The sequence below is a fragment of the Mustela nigripes genome, chromosome 11, assembly GCF_022355385.1.
Source record: "Mustela nigripes isolate SB6536 chromosome 11, MUSNIG.SB6536, whole genome shotgun sequence".
Lineage (NCBI taxonomy): Eukaryota > Metazoa > Chordata > Mammalia > Carnivora > Mustelidae > Mustela > Mustela nigripes.
Genome location: NC_081567.1, coordinates 16,688,039 through 16,705,118, shown reverse-complemented (window position 1 = coordinate 16,705,118; position 17,080 = coordinate 16,688,039). Strand labels below are relative to the sequence as shown.

The 17,080-nt window shown below is 62.1% G+C and overlaps 3 protein-coding genes across 9 annotated transcripts; 2 read left to right on the top strand and 1 right to left on the bottom strand.

Annotated features, from left to right (window-relative positions):
• The first annotated feature begins 173 nt into the window (after positions 1-173).
• On the top strand, positions 174-3,600 carry YPEL3 (yippee like 3). 5 transcript variants are annotated; one of them, XM_059414989.1, is made up of 6 exons: positions 174-341; positions 739-789; positions 1,037-1,219; positions 1,323-1,366; positions 1,580-1,688; positions 3,116-3,600. In XM_059414989.1, the coding sequence occupies exons 3-6, from the start codon at positions 1,103-1,105 to the stop codon at positions 3,203-3,205; spliced, it is 360 nt and encodes a 119-aa protein (XP_059270972.1). In that variant the 5' UTR covers positions 174-341; positions 739-789; positions 1,037-1,102; the 3' UTR covers positions 3,206-3,600. The 5 variants fall into 5 exon arrangements, with proteins under 5 accessions (XP_059270972.1, XP_059270973.1, XP_059270976.1 ...); XM_059414993.1 differs by lacking the exon at positions 739-789 and adding an exon at positions 596-681 and having other exon boundaries at positions 178-341; XM_059414990.1 differs by lacking the exon at positions 739-789 and having other exon boundaries at positions 175-341.
• Positions 3,601-4,053: 453 nt separating this feature from the next.
• Positions 4,054-8,995, top strand: TBX6 (T-box transcription factor 6). The gene is made up of 9 exons (XM_059414987.1): positions 4,054-4,487; positions 4,702-4,872; positions 4,964-5,198; positions 6,185-6,452; positions 6,546-6,692; positions 6,789-6,859; positions 7,948-8,021; positions 8,104-8,287; positions 8,370-8,995. Exons 2-9 carry the CDS (start codon positions 4,755-4,757, stop codon positions 8,581-8,583), a joined length of 1,311 nt encoding a protein of 436 aa, XP_059270970.1. The 5' UTR covers positions 4,054-4,487; positions 4,702-4,754; the 3' UTR covers positions 8,584-8,995.
• A 390-nt stretch (positions 8,996-9,385) lies between these two features.
• On the bottom strand, positions 9,386-16,575 carry PPP4C (protein phosphatase 4 catalytic subunit). 3 transcript variants are annotated; one of them, XM_059414980.1, is made up of 9 exons: positions 16,469-16,575; positions 16,062-16,225; positions 12,713-12,764; positions 12,101-12,151; positions 11,778-11,879; positions 11,120-11,293; positions 10,891-11,017; positions 9,908-10,097; positions 9,386-9,823 (listed from the first exon to the last, which is right to left on the bottom strand). In XM_059414980.1, exons 2-9 carry the CDS (start codon positions 16,157-16,159, stop codon positions 9,694-9,696), a joined length of 924 nt encoding a protein of 307 aa, XP_059270963.1. In that variant the 5' UTR covers positions 16,160-16,225; positions 16,469-16,575; the 3' UTR covers positions 9,386-9,693. The 3 variants fall into 3 exon arrangements, with proteins under 3 accessions (XP_059270963.1, XP_059270964.1, XP_059270966.1); XM_059414981.1 differs by having other exon boundaries at positions 16,450-16,559; XM_059414983.1 differs by lacking the exon at positions 16,469-16,575 and adding an exon at positions 16,356-16,438.
• Between the last annotated feature and the right edge of the window lie 505 nt (positions 16,576-17,080).

Here is a 17,080-nt window from a genome sequence, read left to right as displayed (position 1 = left end):
GGACCCAGGCCGCGGGGCCGCCCCGCCGGGTTGCGGGGCCGCAGCCGCATTTCCGGGCGGGCCGGAGCGGGGAGGGGGGGAAGGGCCGGCCCGGCCTGCGCCGGCCGCTGTGTGACGCGCCCCCTCATTTGCATGCGGCGCGCCGATTGGCCACGGCGACCGCCGGGACCAGAGGCCGGCCCCCTCCCCCTCCCGCCGCAGCGGCGGCAGCAGCTGGTCTCGGTGTAAACAAGTCGCGGCGGCTGCGAACCCGGGCCGGGGGGGACGGCGCCCACCAGGAGCGCCCCCCACTCCCAGGCCAGGCCACCCCGGCGGACCGGGCCCCCGCGCGCCCAGGCGAGGTGAGGCCCGCATCATCAGGGCTGCGCGTCGCCCCGCGCCCCCGCCCCGCCAGGGAGGACTGCCCCCTTCCCCCGGCGCCCGTCCCCGACCCCAGCGCCCCAGGTGAGCCCCGGGGTCTCAGGTAAGGCTCCGCGATGCAGGTAAGAGCCCCTCGGCACAGACAAGGCCTCAGCGGCCCCCCCCCCCCAGGTAAGAGCCCCTCCCCTCCTAGGTGACACCCTCCACCTTCAGTGAGGGCCTCTGCCTTCTCCAGGGGAGGGACCCTCTTCCCACGTGAACTCCGTGTACCTCGAGTGGAGCCGCGTCACCCCCACCCTACCCCCGCCCTTGGCAGTTCAGGTGAGGTCCTAAGGACCATCCAGTTCCTAACCCCTCCATACTTTACCCCTAAACCAGAACCGACAGCTCATCCACTCTGAAGCCCCCTCCTCCAGCTGCAGCTGTCAGGTCAGCAGGGGTGAGGCCGGAAGTAGATGGGTGACTCACCTCAGGCTCCTCCAAGCCTCAGTTTCCCCATGATGCAACTTGAGGCCTCCTCAGTGAGTCAAGACTGAGCCCGCTCTGGCCCCCGGAGAAGCTGCTGGCTCTGGGGAGGAGACAGCAGCCAAGTGTGACAGAGCATCCCCATGGCCCTGGGTGTGCCTGCAAGTGCGTGGCCCAGGTCCTGACCGCCCACTCCCTCCCTCCCTGGCAGGCACTGGGCTCCCTCTGCTCCCCGTGGGCTGCTCCCCGCGTGGGGCCACTGCCCCCGGCCCCCGCCATGGTGCGGATTTCAAAGCCCAAGACGTTTCAGGCCTACTTGGATGATTGTCACCGGAGGTATAGCTGTGCCCACTGCCGCGCTCACCTGGCCAACCACGACGACCTCATCTCCAAGGTAACCAGGTCACCGTCGGGGCTAGACTGAGAGACTAGAAGGGCTACGTGGCAGCTCTCCGCCGGCGACCCTGACTCCCTTCCTCTCTCCCTCCCACCCTCAGTCTTTCCAGGGCAGTCAGGGGCGTGCCTACCTCTTCAACTCTGTGTGAGTATTCGGTTCCCCTTCTTTCTCTCCGTGACCTCTGTTGGGACCTGTGGCCCCCAGCATCACGCTGAGACTCCCAGAGTCCCCCGATTGCAGCTGGAAGATGCGATCGCCCTTGTCTTGGATGCTAAGGACAGACACAGTCGGATACAAGCTAGAGGGGGGCTTTGTGATGGCGGGACCCTCCCTGGGACTCCCCCCGTGTCCCCGCAGGGTGAACGTGGGCTGCGGGCCAGCCGAGGAGCGGGTGCTGCTGACGGGCCTCCATGCTGTCGCTGACATCCACTGCGAGAACTGCAAGACGACTTTGGGCTGGAAATATGTGAGTCCATGACCTCTGACCCCAGGCTCCCCTTGACCCAAGCTCCCACCAGCTCCTCTTCACAGGCAGTGACACAGTAATCTCTCAGAGCCCACAGGCCCAGCTCCCACGAGTCAGACTGTCTTTTCATGCCCTGCCCATGCTCTCTTCTGTCACATCCTGCAAGGGCTTTCAGAACTTTTCTCTCCACCCATCCCTCTCCTCACAGACACACACGTGCCCGTTTTACAGATGAGGCCATCATCCGGGTGGCCATTTATTGAGGGCTTATGGGCCATGCACTGTTGTGTGTGCTTGGCACACTTTCTCTGATTCCGTCATTACAACAATACTGTAGGTAGGGTCTATTGTTAACTTCACTTTACAGTAGCAAAGAAGGCCCAGAGATGTTAAGTAACTTTCTCAAGGTCACACAGCTGTAAGGGACAGCATAGGGATCAGAATCCAGGTGGTGTGTTTTGTTTTTAACTCCACATCCTTGATGGCCAGCTTCCACTGCCGTTCAGAGATTCCGGGAAGTTGCCCAGGACCCCACAGCGACATGGAGCTTGGGTCCATGCGCCTCCTTTTCACTGCTCTCATTGCCACAGCTGCTGTCCAGGGTCTCATGTCACGACCCTGCGTCTCATTTCCTTATTTGGCAGTGGAGGCAAAGGCCACAACCTGGCACCCAAAATTGTTATAGGGATCAGATTAGATGCAGCAGAAGAAGACGCTCTTGGGAAATGGCAAGGGCCAGGACTCCTCACGCACTACTCGGGGCTGCGGGCCCTCTGTGGGGTGCATGTCTCAGGTGGAGGCAGTTCACCTAACCCAAGTTCACCCTTGGCCTAGCCACAGATTTGCTCTGTGCCCCCAGACGGATGGCTCGACCTCTCTGGACCACTGACAGAAAAAGAGATGGCCCAGTCCAGGGGTCAAAAATTCAAGGGCTTGCAGGTCTAAGCAAGTATGCAGGCTTGCATACTTTTTGGGTTTGCAAAAGGGGCAGCATAGCTCTGCGGAGGGACGGGGCAGTCCGTGGCGAAATGGATTGAACTCAGCCCACCTGTATTTTAGTATTTCAAAGTCATTTTTTCTAAACTCTGCTGCTTTGTTTTTCTAAACAAAACACATGCATAGGTCAAAACTGGCCTTCAGCTACCAGTCTGTAATCCCTGGACCTTTTAGAAACTTCCATAGTCTCTCTGTTGGTATGGACATTAGTACTTAAAAACTACCGGTACTTCAGAAAGCTCAGTCTGTCCCATTAGCGAGAGACTGGCTCTGTCAGTTACTGGCTCTGTGTCTTGGGACCAGGTGGTTTGGCTTCTGTGCATGACAGCTCTGTCCTATGTAAAATGGGGCCAGGCATAGCTCCTACTCAACCCTGATCCCTTTTGGTAAAGCCCTTGCTCCAGAGATGACGTCCTCTCCCCTCTGTTCAGGAACAGGCCTTCGAGAGCAGCCAGAAGTACAAAGAGGGGAAGTACATCATCGAACTCAACCACATGATCAAAGACAACGGCTGGGACTGACCCCTGCTCCCGCCGCATGCGGCTCGAGCCCGGCCTGGCCGCCCGGGGGCGCCTCTGGCTTCCCTCCGCGAGAAGGGAGCTCTGGACCCTCAGGGCCCCTGCAGAGGAAGGATCCAGCTCCTGTACATATATTTTATTGCATGCACTGTGACCTTGGGGGGCGATCAGAAGGCGGAAGACACCCCCGCACCTCCCTGCGATCTGGCTGGCTTGGATCTCGTTTTTAACCCCTTCGTGCCCCGCCTGCCCTATAGATATGGCCTGTGTGCTGCTCCCCCGGCCCGAGTGCACCGTCTGCCCTGTGAACTCCTCCCACCGGGCCCCTCTTACCCCGCGCCCGTCTGCTGCCCTCGTTCTGTAGCGTTTGTACATAATAAAACAATGGAGTGGAGACAGCCCCGGGCTCACGCGGAATCCTGGAACTGGGGACTCCAATGCGGATTCCTGCCTCTATAGACCTGGTCTTTTCGGGGCCCAACGTGGCATGGGGTAGGCACTGCGGTCAAAGCCGGGAGTCTGCGCTCCGCGGGCTCAGCCACCCGAGACCGAGGACCGATCCCACAGCCCCGGCGCTTCCCAGCCCCACTAGGCCTACGGAGGCCTTGACCTCGGCTGATCGGCGCCTTCTCGGCTTGAGCGTTGAGCCGCCGCCTAGAGGCAAGCTCTCCCGGGAGGCGAGCGCGCCGCGGGTTCCAGCGCCCCTCGTCGCGACTACACGTCCCAGCGGCCCCAGCGGCAGCTGTCCGTCTCCTCTCCTCCGAATCTCGGCGCTGGGCTTGCTGGGAAGTGTAGTTCCGAGGGGCCCCCCAGCGCGGGACCTTCTGGGAAAGCCCGGCTCGGGCGGTCAGAGACTGTCGAGCTGCGCGTGGCCCCGCACCTCGGAGTTCCTGCGGAGGGCGGAGGTTTTGCGGAACGGGGAACAGGAAGGAAGGACTCCAGGGGTTCGGGCCTCGGCCGCGGACTCCTCGAGGACCCCAGTGCCCCGCGTGACAACAAGCTCACGCCGAGCGCCTCCAGCCCTGCTCTTTTCCGCCAGTCATGCTTCGTCCCTCCGAGCCCTGGCTTCCAAGTGGAGGGGGCAGGGGGAACCCGCCAGAAGAGTCTGGGGCGCCAGGGTCTGCCCCCGGACTCGAGGCTCCATCCCAGGGTCGAGGCCCCGCCCCTCAGTAGCTTATCCCTAGCCGGGGCTCCCCCCCGTGGGAACGGGGACCAGCTGGCCGGAAGCGCCAAACTGCGTCCCTGTCGAGCCCCGGGGGATCAATCAGGCCGAGGAGCTAATTATGTAATGAGGGGGCAGGGGGTCGGAGCTAATGAAGCCCGGGGGGGGGGGGGGGCGAGAAGGGGAGGGTACCCAGGTATCCGGCCCCCTCTTGGACCCCTTCCAGTCCCCAGGGGTCTCCACCCCAGCCCAACTCCAGGGCCCCAAATAGGGGAGGGGCTGTGATCCTGGGTCTGGAAGGGGCTGAGCTGTGAGCTATAAAGGGGGCATCTCTCAGCACCAGGGGACTGACTCTAGGCAGCGTGACCTGAGGCCAGACGGGAGCACTCCATGTACCATCCACGAGAGTTGTACCCCTCTCTGGGGACAGGCTACCGCCTTGGGCCCCCCCAGCCGGGGACAGATTCCAGCTTCCCGCCTGCCCTGGCAGAGGGCTACCGCTACCCTGGTGAGCATGGGGACCAGCTCCTGTGTCGGGACCGCTGGGGGCTGTGACCCTCTGCTGGCTCCTCATTCTGCCCCCCCCACCCCTTCTCTAGATCTGGACCCTCCCAAATTGGATTGCTTCCTCTCCGGGATTGAAGCTGCTCCCTGCACCCTGGGTGCTGCCCCACCCCTGCCCCCGCTCCCCCCAGCCCTGGGCACTGAGCCAGCCCCCCCAGCCCCTGAGGCCCTTCATGCACTCCCCGGAGTCAGCCTGAGCCTGGAGAACCGGGAGCTGTGGAAAGAGTTCAATTCTGTGGGAACAGAGATGATCATCACCAAAGCTGGGAGGTGAGGGGCGGGGCCAGGATGTGCCCGGGGGGCGGGGCCAGGGTCAAGGGGCCCAGGGTGTGCCCGGTGGGGGTCTCCTGGGAAAGGCAGAGTTCCTGGTAATGGGGCTAGGTCTAGGGGTTGCTGGAGGGTCTAGAGCTCTGCCTAAGTTCAGGGTGCGAGTGTGGCCTGGGTCAAGGGTGACTCTAGGGCTGGGTCGGAGTCATCTGGTGGCAAGGGCCGAGAGTCAGTCTGTGGAATCTGTAGCTGGTCTAGGGACCAACCTGTATAGCAAGGGTCCGAGGCCAGTCTGGGCCTAGGTCAGAAAGTCCGGCTGGGTGACGGGCTCATCTGTGGCCCGAACCGGGGCTCCACCTGCGGCCAGAGCCAGCACTGACACTACCACTAGGGTCAAGGTCCAGCCAGCGACTGGCATTCAGGGAAGTCTGGCCAGAATCAGGGTCAGTATGTGACTAGGTCTGGGGTCCCCCTGGAGGCAGGGATGTGGCCAGTGTGTGGCCCGTGTCTTTCCAGGCCGGGAACTCAGACCCGAACATGCTAAGTCCTCCGTCCCGATGCAGGCAGGACATTTTTTTTTTTCCTGAACCAGGTTTGGCCAGCAGTGTAGACTCTGGTGCTGGAGATTAGGTGAGGAGACCAGAGTGGGGAGCAGCAGACTCCCGGCAAGATTAGAGGGACAGAAGTGTGTCACCACTGCTTCTGTGGATGGAGTTGGAAGGGGCCAGGAGTCAGGGGTCCTGGCTCTGGTCCTAATCTGCCCTGTGACTCTGGTCAGATCTCCTGTCTGTTCTGTTCCCCGAGTGTAAAATGGGATGAGACAAGCCTCCGGCTCCAAGACCCTGCCCTCTGAATTCTAATTCCACCTCCGTGGACGTTTCTCTGCCAAAGCTGGGTGAGCCCACAGCGGCTGTGCCCCCTGCCGGCACTGTGCCCCCTCCCAGCCCCAGCCGGTAGCGCCAGGCCTCTCCCATCCCTCCCCTGTCCAGGCGCATGTTCCCTGCTTGCCGAGTCTCAGTCACTGGCCTGGACCCCGAGGCCCGCTACCTGTTTCTTCTGGATGTGGTTCCAGTGGACGGGGCTCGCTACCGCTGGCAGGGCCGGCGCTGGGAGCCCAGCGGCAAAGCGGAGCCCCGCCTGCCTGACCGCGTCTACATTCACCCCGACTCTCCTGCCACGGGTGCCCACTGGATGCGGCAGCCTGTGTCTTTCCATCGTGTCAAGCTCACCAACAGCACCCTGGACCCCCACGGCCATGTGAGGCCCCAGCTGGCGGGGAGGACAAGTTGAGGGGTGGGTGTGGGGGCCCCCCTGGGCAGGCGGGGCATCACCTCGCTCCTTCTCTCCCAGCTGATCTTGCACTCCATGCACAAGTACCAGCCCCGCATCCACCTGGTGCGGGCCGCCCAGCTCTGCAGCCAGCACTGGGGGGGCGTCGCCTCCTTCCGCTTCCCCGAGACGGCATTCATCTCTGTGACAGCCTACCAGAACCCGCGGGTGAGTGACCGCTTTGGGGGGGTGGGGTGGGGAGGGGATGGAGGGGTGGGCTCTGCCCTGGCCGCGGGAGCTTTGACCCTGGATGTGTGTCCCCAGATCACACAACTGAAGATCGCCGCCAATCCCTTTGCCAAGGGCTTCCGGGAGAACGGCAGAAACTGTAAGAGGTGGGCACTGTTCATTCATTCCCTGGTTCGTTCAACAAATGCTTGTGAGCCGACCACCGTGTGCCAGGGACACAGCAGTAAGTAAAGACATTTATTCCCTCGCGGCTGCCCGTTTAGCACCTGCTGTGTGCCCGGCACAGTTCTAGACGCTGGAGACCCATCCGTGAACAAAACCAAGGGCCCTGCCCTGATGGGACTGGTCCTCTAGGGGACAGAGTAGGCAGGTCAACAGAGAGAAATAAGTGAAATATAATATGTCAGGGATGGGTTCTAAAGAGAAAAGAAATAAAGGCAGGAAGGAAGAGAGGACGGACCAGAGTGAGGCCTGTATTAGTTTTAGAGGCGTGGTCAAGTCCTGGAGGACCTAGAGTGGGTATCCGAGGAAGAGCGGGCCAAGAAGCGGGAACAGCCTGTGCGAGGGCCCTGAGGGAGGAGCGTGCCTGCGGTGCGACTGGAGAGGAAGAGGCAAGAGCGGTGAAGGGGAGCCACGTTGGACAGTGGAGGTGTGTTTAGGACTCGGCTTCTATTCTGAGTCGAGTTCAGCTCCCTCAGAGCCGTCCTTTGCCGTCAAGGCGGGGACAGACCGGGAGCCGGCCATCAAAGGGTCACCCTTACAAATGTAAACTGTGGACCCATGACGAGGGAGCTTGTGCCATGCCACAGGAGGTCGGGAGGACTTCCCTGAGGAAGCGAGACAAGAGCGGGAGCTGAGACAGTGAGCTAAGGACGGGAGCAGGGACAGACGGACGGAAGAGGGCTCCGGCGAAGGGCGGCTCGGCAAGCCGGGCGGGGGGAGCCGGCTTCGGACCACGCCCTCGCCTTCTAGCTTGGAAGCCTTTTCCCAAATGCAATACTGGCAGCAGGAAACCACTGGAAAGTTTTAAGGGGGAAATCGAGCCTGACTCTGCCACTTTCTAGTCACTTAGTTCTCTGGCCTTCGGTTCCTTCGTCTGGAGAACAGGTAGAATAACAGCACCTGCCTGACAGGGTCCCTGGGAGGGTGAAATGCTTGGCACCCGGCAGGTGCTGTTATTACCATCATCATCATCATCATCATCATCATCACGTCATCGGTCCCTGTTCTCCAGGGAGCGAGATGCCCGTGTGAAGAGGAAACTGCGGGGCCCGGAGCCTGGAGCCGCAGAGGCCTATGGGAGCGGAGGTGAGCGCAGTCCCAGGAGTGACGGGGCTGGTCCTCAGGTGCCAGTCCCCCTTAGCCCAGTCTGTCCTCTCCATCTGCCCAGATGCACCAGGTGGCCCCTGCGACTCCACGCTGGGTGGGGACGTCCGTGAGTCGGACCCAGAGCAGGCCCCGGCCCCGCGGGAAGCTGCCCTGGCCCCAGCTCCTCTGTGCGGCGGCTCCAGCGCCGAAGCCTACCTGCTGCACCCCGCGGCTTTCCACGGAGCCCCCAGTCACCTTCCAACCAGGCGAGTGGGACAAGGGCACAGAGCTCGGCTCCTCCGCGCTGGGGGTCCCTTTCCCGCATTCTGACCCGTCTCTTTACTTCAGGAACCCCAGCTTCCCTGAGGCTCCAGACTCGGGGCGTCCAGCGCCCTACTCGGCTGCGTTCCTGGAGCTGCAGCCTGGGCCAGGGGGCTCGGGGTACCCAGCCGCTGCTCCCCCAGCACCCTTTGCCTCACACTTCCTCCAGGGGGGCCCCTTCCCCCTTGCCTACCCTGGCCCTGGGGCTTACTTGGATGTAGGCTCCAAACCAATGTACTGAGGTGTCCCTGGGCCCTCTGCCTGCCCCCACACCCCATCTTCCATCACAGACCTCTGCCACCCTTCCCCCAGGCCTGTGGCCCCATTGCTTCCACTGGCCCCATCCCCCATGCCAAATGGCTGCCTGGGGCCTCCCCCACCCCACTTCACACTTTGATTTCACTCCCACCCACCCCGGCTTCAAAGCTCTGGCTAAGCTGCTGGGAGTCCAGCTGGGGCCAGCTTCCCCTTCCAGGCTCTCACCTCGGTGTGAATGGAGGGAGGCTCTGCCTGGCCAAATGGGGCCACTGCCCAACGCTCCCACCTCCTGGGCCTCACCCTTGGGCTCTGCAAGTTCTACCCCCTGGCCCCAGTGCAGGCCACACCGGTCCGCTGTCAGGACCAGAGTATTTTTGTTAATAAAACTCCAAAGACCTCGGTGCTCTAAAAACATCAGCTAATGCTATTTAGCCGTGGGCGGGGCTGGGTGAGCGGAGGTTTTGTGGGGAGACCTGGGCCCCGATTTTGACTTGCCAGTTTCTAGCTGCTTGACCTCATGCGTGTGAATCCACAGCTCTCGGGCTATCTCCTTTTTAGGGAAGTGGGGAAATCAGTGTCCTGATGCTCACTTGAATTAAATGAGAATTAGATAAGCTGCTTCTGAGAACCCAGCCCTCCACCTAGCATGTGGCAAGCCTTCTGGAAACAGTCACTGTCACTAGATCTAGACCAGGAAGCTCTGGGGCAGTCAAGGTCCTCTGTGCCCCCAGGGCCCAGGCTGGCGTTGCTGCTTGTGACCGATCAAGTCTGACACAAACCCAAAGACCATTTTTCTCCTTTTATTAGAATTTTTCTTTGTTTTCTCTCAAAATTTTTTATCTAAAAACAAACAAAAAAAAAAAAAAAAAAAGGAAAAAAGAAAACCAGAAAATTATTGGAAATTCCATGGTTCAAGTGGGGAGAAAGGAGAGGAGCCTGGAGCTGAGGCTCCGAGCCTCTCCAGAGAGAAGTCCTCACCCTCGAAGTGCCCTCTCCGGGGGGAGAGCAGAGCCGAGACAGCCCCCGATGCCCAGCCTCAGTCTGGAGAAGAGGGCAGAGTCACAGTGGTCCGAGGGCCAGGGGGCTGGAGGGATCACAGGAAGTAATCGGCCACGGGCTTCTTGGAGGGGATGCCCCGGGTCTCCTGGGGAGCAGCCTCGAAGATGATGAAATCTTTCTGGAGATGCTCATCCAGCTCCAGGATGGCGGCCACATTCCCGCAGCTGGAAGCGGGAGGCGGGGGGCGTCAGCGGCGTGTCGCGCCCGGCTCCCCACCCCACCCCGACCGCCTGGCCCCGGTGGCTCACCGGTAGCAATAGTTGGGCGCCGACCACACGGTGAGCACAGTCTCGTTGAAGTGCCACTTGTAGCCTTCCATCACCAGCTGGTGCGCGCGGCAGATCATGTCAATGTCGTTGGCCGCGTTGAACTGGGCGACCACGTCGCTGCCGAACAGGTAGCCGGCCCCACGGGGGCTCACGCCCCAGCCTGTTGTGTCTGAGGCAAAGGAAGGCAGGGATGGGGGGAGGGGGTGTCCTCCAGGCCCCTCCAGTACCCACCGCCCTTCAACAGAGAACAAGCCATCCCCTTCTCCCAATCAGGCCCGTGGGGCCGGAGCCCAGGGCCCGGGTGTGCGCCAGGGGATCCCGGGGACAGGGCAGCAAGTGCGGGAGCCGCTAAGATCCAAAGGAGACAGAATGTTCGGACAGTCGGAGCGACCCCATCATCAGTGACCGTGTGATTTACTGGCTGTGACAGGTGTACCCGAAAGTAGAAGGAAGTGACCACGCGGGCAGGTCCAGCCAGTGTGAAGGGGGCTTTCCCGCCCCCCTCCCCCGGTTGGGCTGGCAGGGCAGTGAGGGAGCGGATGCTGTGTGACCACAGAAGGAGTTCTGGACTGGGATTGGGGAGACTCGGCTTTCAGTCTCAGCTCTGCTCCAGACGGACTGGGGAACCCCACAAAATGAGGGCTCCTCATGGGGCCAGCGTCCCGGGAGTCCACCCTCTGCAGAAGCCCCTCCACACTGAGGGCGCAGAGGATTTTGTCCCCAACAAGCCTCTGAGCGATGAGACACACGCCCAACCCCTCTCTGAGCTTCAGCTCAGCCCATGCTCCCCGGTCCCCACCAAGGGTGCTGGTGAAGACCCGGCCCTGCTCCGCTCTTCCCCACCGCCTGGCCCGACCGTCCGTTCCACACTGTCACCTTTAACTGTCCCTTTAACCACAGGACTTCCTCAGTCTCCTGCCAAACTGAAGGGAGAGCCCGCCTGCCGGCCCGCCCGCCCTCACCTTCGGGGTCAGACCAGAGCAGGTCACACATGGGCCCGTCATGGGGCACCTCTTGCTTCCGGTCAATCGTGCGGATCTGGTCCAGGGTCTGGATAGAGGGGGACAGGCCCCCGTGCACGCAGAAGATCTACAGGGGGACGAGGACGGAGCAGAGGCGCGCTGAGCCCCATGCCTCTCCCGGTGCCCCCCCTCGCCCTCCCATCCCCGCAGGGCCTGGTGGCCGGCCTACCTTGCCATCGATGATGGCCGACAGGCTGAGGTAGTCAAAGATCTCAGTGCAGTAGCGCCACACGGTCACCGAGCCGTATTTGCGTAGACACTCGTCATAGAAGCCGTAGACCTGCGTGATCTGGCGGCTCTCATGGTTGCCCCGGATCAGGGTAATCCGGTCAGGATAGCGAACCTGCGGGCAGCCACCCACACGGGGCTGGGGGCTGGGCTCGGTCCCTCCCTTGTCAGCTCACGCACCCCTCCTGGAGCACCGACCTCGCAGGCCCGTGTCCCTCCTCTGGGGGATCTGAGGCTTACCCCACTCAACCACGTACTCACGGGCTCCTCTATCCCCAACAGGTGCCTACCCAGACCCCCGGTGCCCTGTCACCTCGCCCACCAACAGACACCATACCTAGGCGAACTCCATGCCCTGCCCCTGCCTGAACACAGGGGTCCTCTCTTCCCTCCCCTCCAATGCACAGCTCCTGCTTCTCCTCCAGGGGCCCCATCACACGCCCTCGAGGCAAGGGAAGTGGCTATGCCCACCCCCTGGCAAGCCAGACCCCAGCAGAACAGCTCAGAGCTGGGGGCGGATGGGTCAGGAGACCAGGGCAGAAAGGAAACAGGTCAGGCCCGAGGGCCCAGCTGGGAGCACCCGAAGCCTGGGTTCCCACCTTAAGTGCCAGCAGCAGGAGGAACGTTTCGACGCTGTAGAAACCGCGATCCACAAAGTCCCCCATGAAGAGGTAGTTGGTCTCAGGGACATCACCACCCACCTGGTGGGGGGGGTAGAGGCAGGAAGATTTTGGTTGGTCCCAAAATGTCCCACACCACGGTGGCCTCTTTGCCCATCAAGCGGCAGCCCCCTTCCGACGGCCCACCTAGCTAGAGCCCCTCACCTGCCCGCCATGCGCCAAACTCACAGCTTCCGCTCTCAGTGAGGGGGGCCTCCCAGTCAGCCCCCAGGCCATCGGTCCCCAAGTCACCCCACACTTACTCTGAACAGCTCCTTGAGGTCATAGAATTGCCCGTGGATGTCGCCACACACCTGGGAGGTGAAGAGAGGCGGGCTGGACCTCAAGAGTCTGAAACTCCGCTCCCGGAGACCAGCCTTTAAAACACCCGCAGCTGCAGGAGCTCCTCGCCGCTCCTGGCCAAGTCTCGACTTCTCAGGGCCAAGTCTACTCCCCTACCCTGACTTCGCCTGGTCTGGATCACACCCCATCCCGCATGGAGTGCCAACTGCTCTGGGAGGGCAAGAGCTCGAGCCAGGTCTACAGCCAGACCCACAGCTTCTGGAAGGCCCGACCCCCTCCTCTCCCTCTTCCCCTCAGAGAGCCCAGAAGAAAGCTACTAGGACAGAGAACACACGCGAGCGTGTGCAGCACAATCACTGCCACGGTAAGAGGCCTTCTGCTCAGGCCAAGCACATGCCCCCACAGATCAGAAGAGCCTTCCCACAACATCCACTTCGAACAGCAAGGCTCCCTCGAAGGCAGGAGAGGGAGTAGACACACGGCCTCCGGGGCTCTGAGGGATGAGGGCAGACCTCGGCAGCCGCCAGGAGTAAGGGGACTGCCCGGGCCCCGAGGGGGCGGGCGGTACTCACGGTGACGGGCGAGTCCACTCTCTGCACGTTGCTCTCCTCTACCAAGATCTCTCTGGAGACAGGAGAAGACCAGGGTCACCACAGCCGGGCCAGCCCAGCCCGACTCCTCATCTCTCTGAGGAGGTCAGAGGCCGTCCTCGAGCCAGGATGGGCTGACCGCGCTTCCCCAGGCCAGAGCCCAGACTCCTACTGCATCCGAAGCCCTTCCAAGAAGGCAGCGGCCTTCCGAGCCTTGACCCTCCCGGCTGCCCTTTCACACGTCCAGGGCTCCTTCCAGAAACAGAGCCCTCTGCTCAGGCGGCTCTCTCAGCTGGAGCGCTCTGAGACCGTGTCCCCCGCGGAGCCGACAGTCCCTCTCTGCCCGTCACGGAGGCCTCGCCCAGGCCGTCCGAAGGCACCCAGTCATCAGACACAGCGTCACAGACCTGCGCTGTGCTCCTTCCTTATTTAGAGGGGTGACAACGTTGTGCTTTCATTTCTCCCTGCAGTGGAGTCTACTACTCCTCGGGAGTTCACGACAGAAAACCACTTGGTCGGTAACAGCCAACGGAAGAGGCGCCATGCTTCCGGGTTTCCACCTTGATGACAGCGGCAGGGACCACTCCAGATCACGCCCTGCCCTGGGACCGCAGGAAGAGCTCTCGTGGATGACGGAAGAGCCCACCCAAAGGCAGACACTGTGGCGCCGCCCACTGCTCCGAGGAGTAAACTGGCCACAGTCCAAAAGGGCGGACTTGAACAGGAGGCCTGGCTCTGGCCTCTGACGCTGTAATCAAACCGCTCTGGTGTGGGAGGGCCCGGGGCACTTGCCTACCTTTCCCTGCCAGCCTCCGAGCAGACTAGGGGACCCCGAGCTCGGGTGGTTTTCCTATGTCCCCGAGCGTACGCTGACAGAGGCAGCTGGAGGGAAGCGTGCGTGCTTGGCTTTCTGGCAACAGCAAGAAGCCTTGGCCGGGGTCTGAGGGCCCATCTGGCAACCAGGCCCTCCCACCAGGACTGGCTCTCGTGTCCAGCATCTTTCCACATCAACTGCTTGTGACGACCTTCCCAGCTGACCAGCTGAGGCTCTTTTCATCCTCACCTGACAGAGAAACCGAGCTTAGAGAAAAAAGGGCAGGATCAAGGTCACAAAGCTGGAGAGTGAAAGACGTGGAATTCAGAAGCCTAATGGACGAAGAATCTGTGCCAGTCTCATCCACAGATTCCGGTCTCACGCGCCCCACCGACCGGTGCTAGCAGGGCCCAGCACGCTCTGGGCACAGGGGCCAGTCTCTGACCCCAGCTGTCACTCACAGCGCACCATCTGCCCTCTCAGGGCTCACACCTGCCCACCGCCACTTCCGCAACACATGCCACCGTTAGGACGTGCCTGCCGAAGTCCCAGTCCCTTTCCCCGCAAACGCAGAATCCCACTCGAGCTCCATAACGACATCAAAGTTCTGAAGAGGTAAAGTGACTTGAGCAGGGTCACACTGTTTACAAGTGACAAAGCTGGAATTCATACTGGAGACCACTTGATTCAAACCCTCCGCTCTGGGGCGCTGCTGTGGCTCAGTCCATTAAGCATCTGCTTCAGCTCGGGTCATGATCTCAGGGTCCTAGGATCGCGCCCCACGACAGGCTCCCTGCTCAGCGGGGAGTCTGTTTCTCCCTCTTCCTCTCCCCCTACTCGTGGTCTCTCTCCCTCTGTTTCACTCTTTCAAATAAATAAGATCTTTAAACACACACACACAAAACCCCTCTGCTCTCTCACTACGCTAATCCATCCGGAGCACGTGGCGACTAGTTCTCTAGATGCGAGCACTAGCTACCATCACCACCAAGTCAATCCAGGCCCTTGGGCAAGGTGAGTCTTACAGGAAAAAGAAGGGTGCCAAGCAGTAATTGGTTCCTAAAAGTGCCTCCCAAGACTGAGAGAACAGGGGTGACTAAAAACACCTCGGGGCCGGCCCAGGCAGGGAGATTTTCTTGAGCTGGCGAAACACAGAGTCACAGACACGCATTTAAAACGAGGCCGTGCCGGCTCGTCAAACAGGCCTGGTCTGGCCGCTGTGGGTCTGTCTGAGGTAAAGCCAAGCAAGGGGCTGAGAGCCACCCGTTCAGAAGTCAGGCGGCCACTTTCTCTCTGGGTGACCTCAGTCGGGTCACGAGGCCTCTAGGAGTCATGTAAAATAGTCCAACCTCAGAAGACTGCCGTGAGAAGACAGGAGTGGCGTGTCAGTGGGAGGCCTGTTGTAGGACAGCGGGCCTGCTGTTCAGCAAATGTAGGGTCATCCTGCTGGCCCTTTCCCCGCAGAACCATCCGCAGTGTGATACAAGCCACAAAAAGTACCTCAGGGGAGGCGGGTAAGTGGCCTTCTCACTGTGCCCACGCATCTCAGAGCCTCCACTCCGCCTGCTCCTAGAGGCCTTCCCTGGTGCCATCAGTCCTCGTGGGCGGTCCCCTCGTCCTACTCGGTACTGACAGCAACACCTGAAGACCGCCGAGCTTACGTCATACCAACGCGCGGCGCCGAGCTTGTCCCAAGCACCAGCTTACTGGTGCTTCACCACCGTCTTCTTAAATACTATTATTCCCTCTTGACAAGTGAAGAAACTGGCCAGCGACCTCGCGATCCCCGACCGAGCCAGCGACCTCGCGATCCCCGTCCCAGCCAGTAAGCGGCGGCACTCACATTCCCACCTAGAACCACCGCGTTCCGAAGCCTGAGCTCGTAACCACCCGGTCATCCTTCTTCCCGGGGGGGGGGTCTCCCGCCGCGGCGGGTTTAATGCTACTCTGGCTGATCCGCTACCATTTCACACAGAACACGAGGTGACCCCACGCCGCGGCCTGGAGACAGGACCTGGAGCGCTGGCTTCAGGCTCCATCCCTTACTTGCTGGCTGACTCTGAACACGAGTCCCCACCTGCAAAACGGGGACAGCACCCGCCGCCTTCAGGAGCGGTGCTTAGAGTTAAAAGAGTTTTATAAGCCAGAGTGTTTCGCTTTCCTGCCTTGAGCTTTCATCCTGGTGGACACTCCCTTTCATCGTCTTACTCTTCGAGGCCTATCCCCAGAGTTCAGTTCTCCCAAGAAACCTCTGTTCCCCCGACAACTTAGGGCGGCCTCCCTGAGCTGCTCCAATACTTTTTACGAAAACTCTCGAACGCCACTGAAAACACATCCCCTAACACTGTGAGTGTCCTTCTCCGGGTCTGTCTTCTCCCAACAGGCCGGCTGCTCCTCGAGGGAAGTGGCCCTAGTCTGCTCCTCTCCGGGAAAGATTTCAGGACGAGCGAGGCCCCAGGTCCTCAGCTGGGTCTGCCCCGGGCCGGAACCCCCGCAGAGCGGGGCCACCGGGCTCACCTGGCCTTAGCGCACAGGGCCTTGACTTCGCTCTCTTTGATGAGCTCGCAGCGCCGCAGCTGCTCGATCTGCCGGTCCAGGTCGCTGATCTCCGCCATGGCCCACCCCCCCCGGCGCGGGTCAGAGCCGGGGCCGCCGCCCCCTCCGCACCGCACAGGGGTCTCCTGAGAAAGGCGAGGACGCGCCCGTCGATCAGACTGTCCGCAGCGCGCCGGGGGCGGAGGGACTGAGGCAACGCGACCCTGGAGCTGGCCCGACCCCCCCGCCCCCGCCCCCGCCCCCGCCCCCGCTCACATCGGCCCCCGATCCCCAGCCGTCCCACGGCCCTGGCCGCTCCCCGCGAACTCCCGTCGGACCCGGCGGCCCCGCGTTCGGGACGGTGGCCTACAGGGGTCTCCGACTATTACCGCCGCCGCGACTCCGGCTCCCGCGCCCGGGCTCCCTGCCTGCCTCCTTCCCTTCGCTGTGGGCCACCGCCGCCGCCGCCTCTACTTCCGGCCCCGCCGCGGAAGCCAAGGGGGACAGTTCCGCCGCGCGCCGGATGTGGCGTCATACACACCCGCCCCTCCCGCGCCGCGCCCCGAACCCCACCTCCCGAGCCCAAGAATGGGCGCGAGCGGAGGAAGCGGAAGTCGGCGGCCTGCGGGGGGGGGGGAGGGGGGCGCGGGCGGAGCGGGCGGAGCGGGCGGGCGGGAGGACGCCTCGGGCCGCTCCCCTCCGGCCTCAGCGAGGGAAGCCAGCCGAGCTGCGGCTCCGCGTGGAGCTCCGCTGCACGTTTTATCGGACTCGGCCTCCCGCGTTCCAGTCCCGGGGGGCCCACCTGCAGCCCCGGTGCTTAGAACACGGCTGGGCCCGGCACGGCGAAGCTCCGTGCAAGTTCGACGGATGGAGCCAGCCTGGCCCAGCCTCCTTCCCCGGCCGCGGGGAAATCCCTGCCCTGGAGGACCTCTCCGTGAGAGGCAGAAGGGCCACCTTGCTCACACCTGGCTTCCGTCTCAGAGTGACCGATTCCAGAATAG

Excerpts from the sequence above, each read along its gene's own strand:
- YPEL3 (XM_059414991.1), top strand. The coding sequence starts at position 816 with ATGGGTGACTCACCTCAGGCTCCTCCAAGCCTCAGTTTCCCCATGATG. Across the intron at positions 882-1,036 it reads TGCAACTTGAGGCCTCCTCA|GCACTGGGCTCCCTCTGCTC; the intron begins GTGAGTCAAGAC and ends CCTCCCTGGCAG. Across the intron at positions 1,220-1,322 it reads ACGACGACCTCATCTCCAAG|TCTTTCCAGGGCAGTCAGGG; the intron begins GTAACCAGGTCA and ends TCCCACCCTCAG.
- TBX6 (XM_059414987.1), top strand. The coding sequence starts at position 4,755 with ATGTACCATCCACGAGAGTTGTACCCCTCTCTGGGGACAGGCTACCGC. Across the intron at positions 6,453-6,545 it reads CCCTGGACCCCCACGGCCAT|CTGATCTTGCACTCCATGCA; the intron begins GTGAGGCCCCAG and ends CTTCTCTCCCAG. Across the intron at positions 8,288-8,369 it reads CCCAGTCACCTTCCAACCAG|GAACCCCAGCTTCCCTGAGG; the intron begins GCGAGTGGGACA and ends TCTTTACTTCAG.
- PPP4C (XM_059414980.1), bottom strand. The coding sequence starts at position 16,159 with ATGGCGGAGATCAGCGACCTGGACCGGCAGATCGAGCAGCTGCGGCGC. Across the intron at positions 11,880-12,100 it reads ACCTCAAGGAGCTGTTCAGA|GTGGGTGGTGATGTCCCTGA; the intron begins GTAAGTGTGGGG and ends CCCCCCCACCAG. Across the intron at positions 11,018-11,119 it reads CGGCCATCATCGATGGCAAG|ATCTTCTGCGTGCACGGGGG; the intron begins GTAGGCCGGCCA and ends GTCCCCCTGTAG.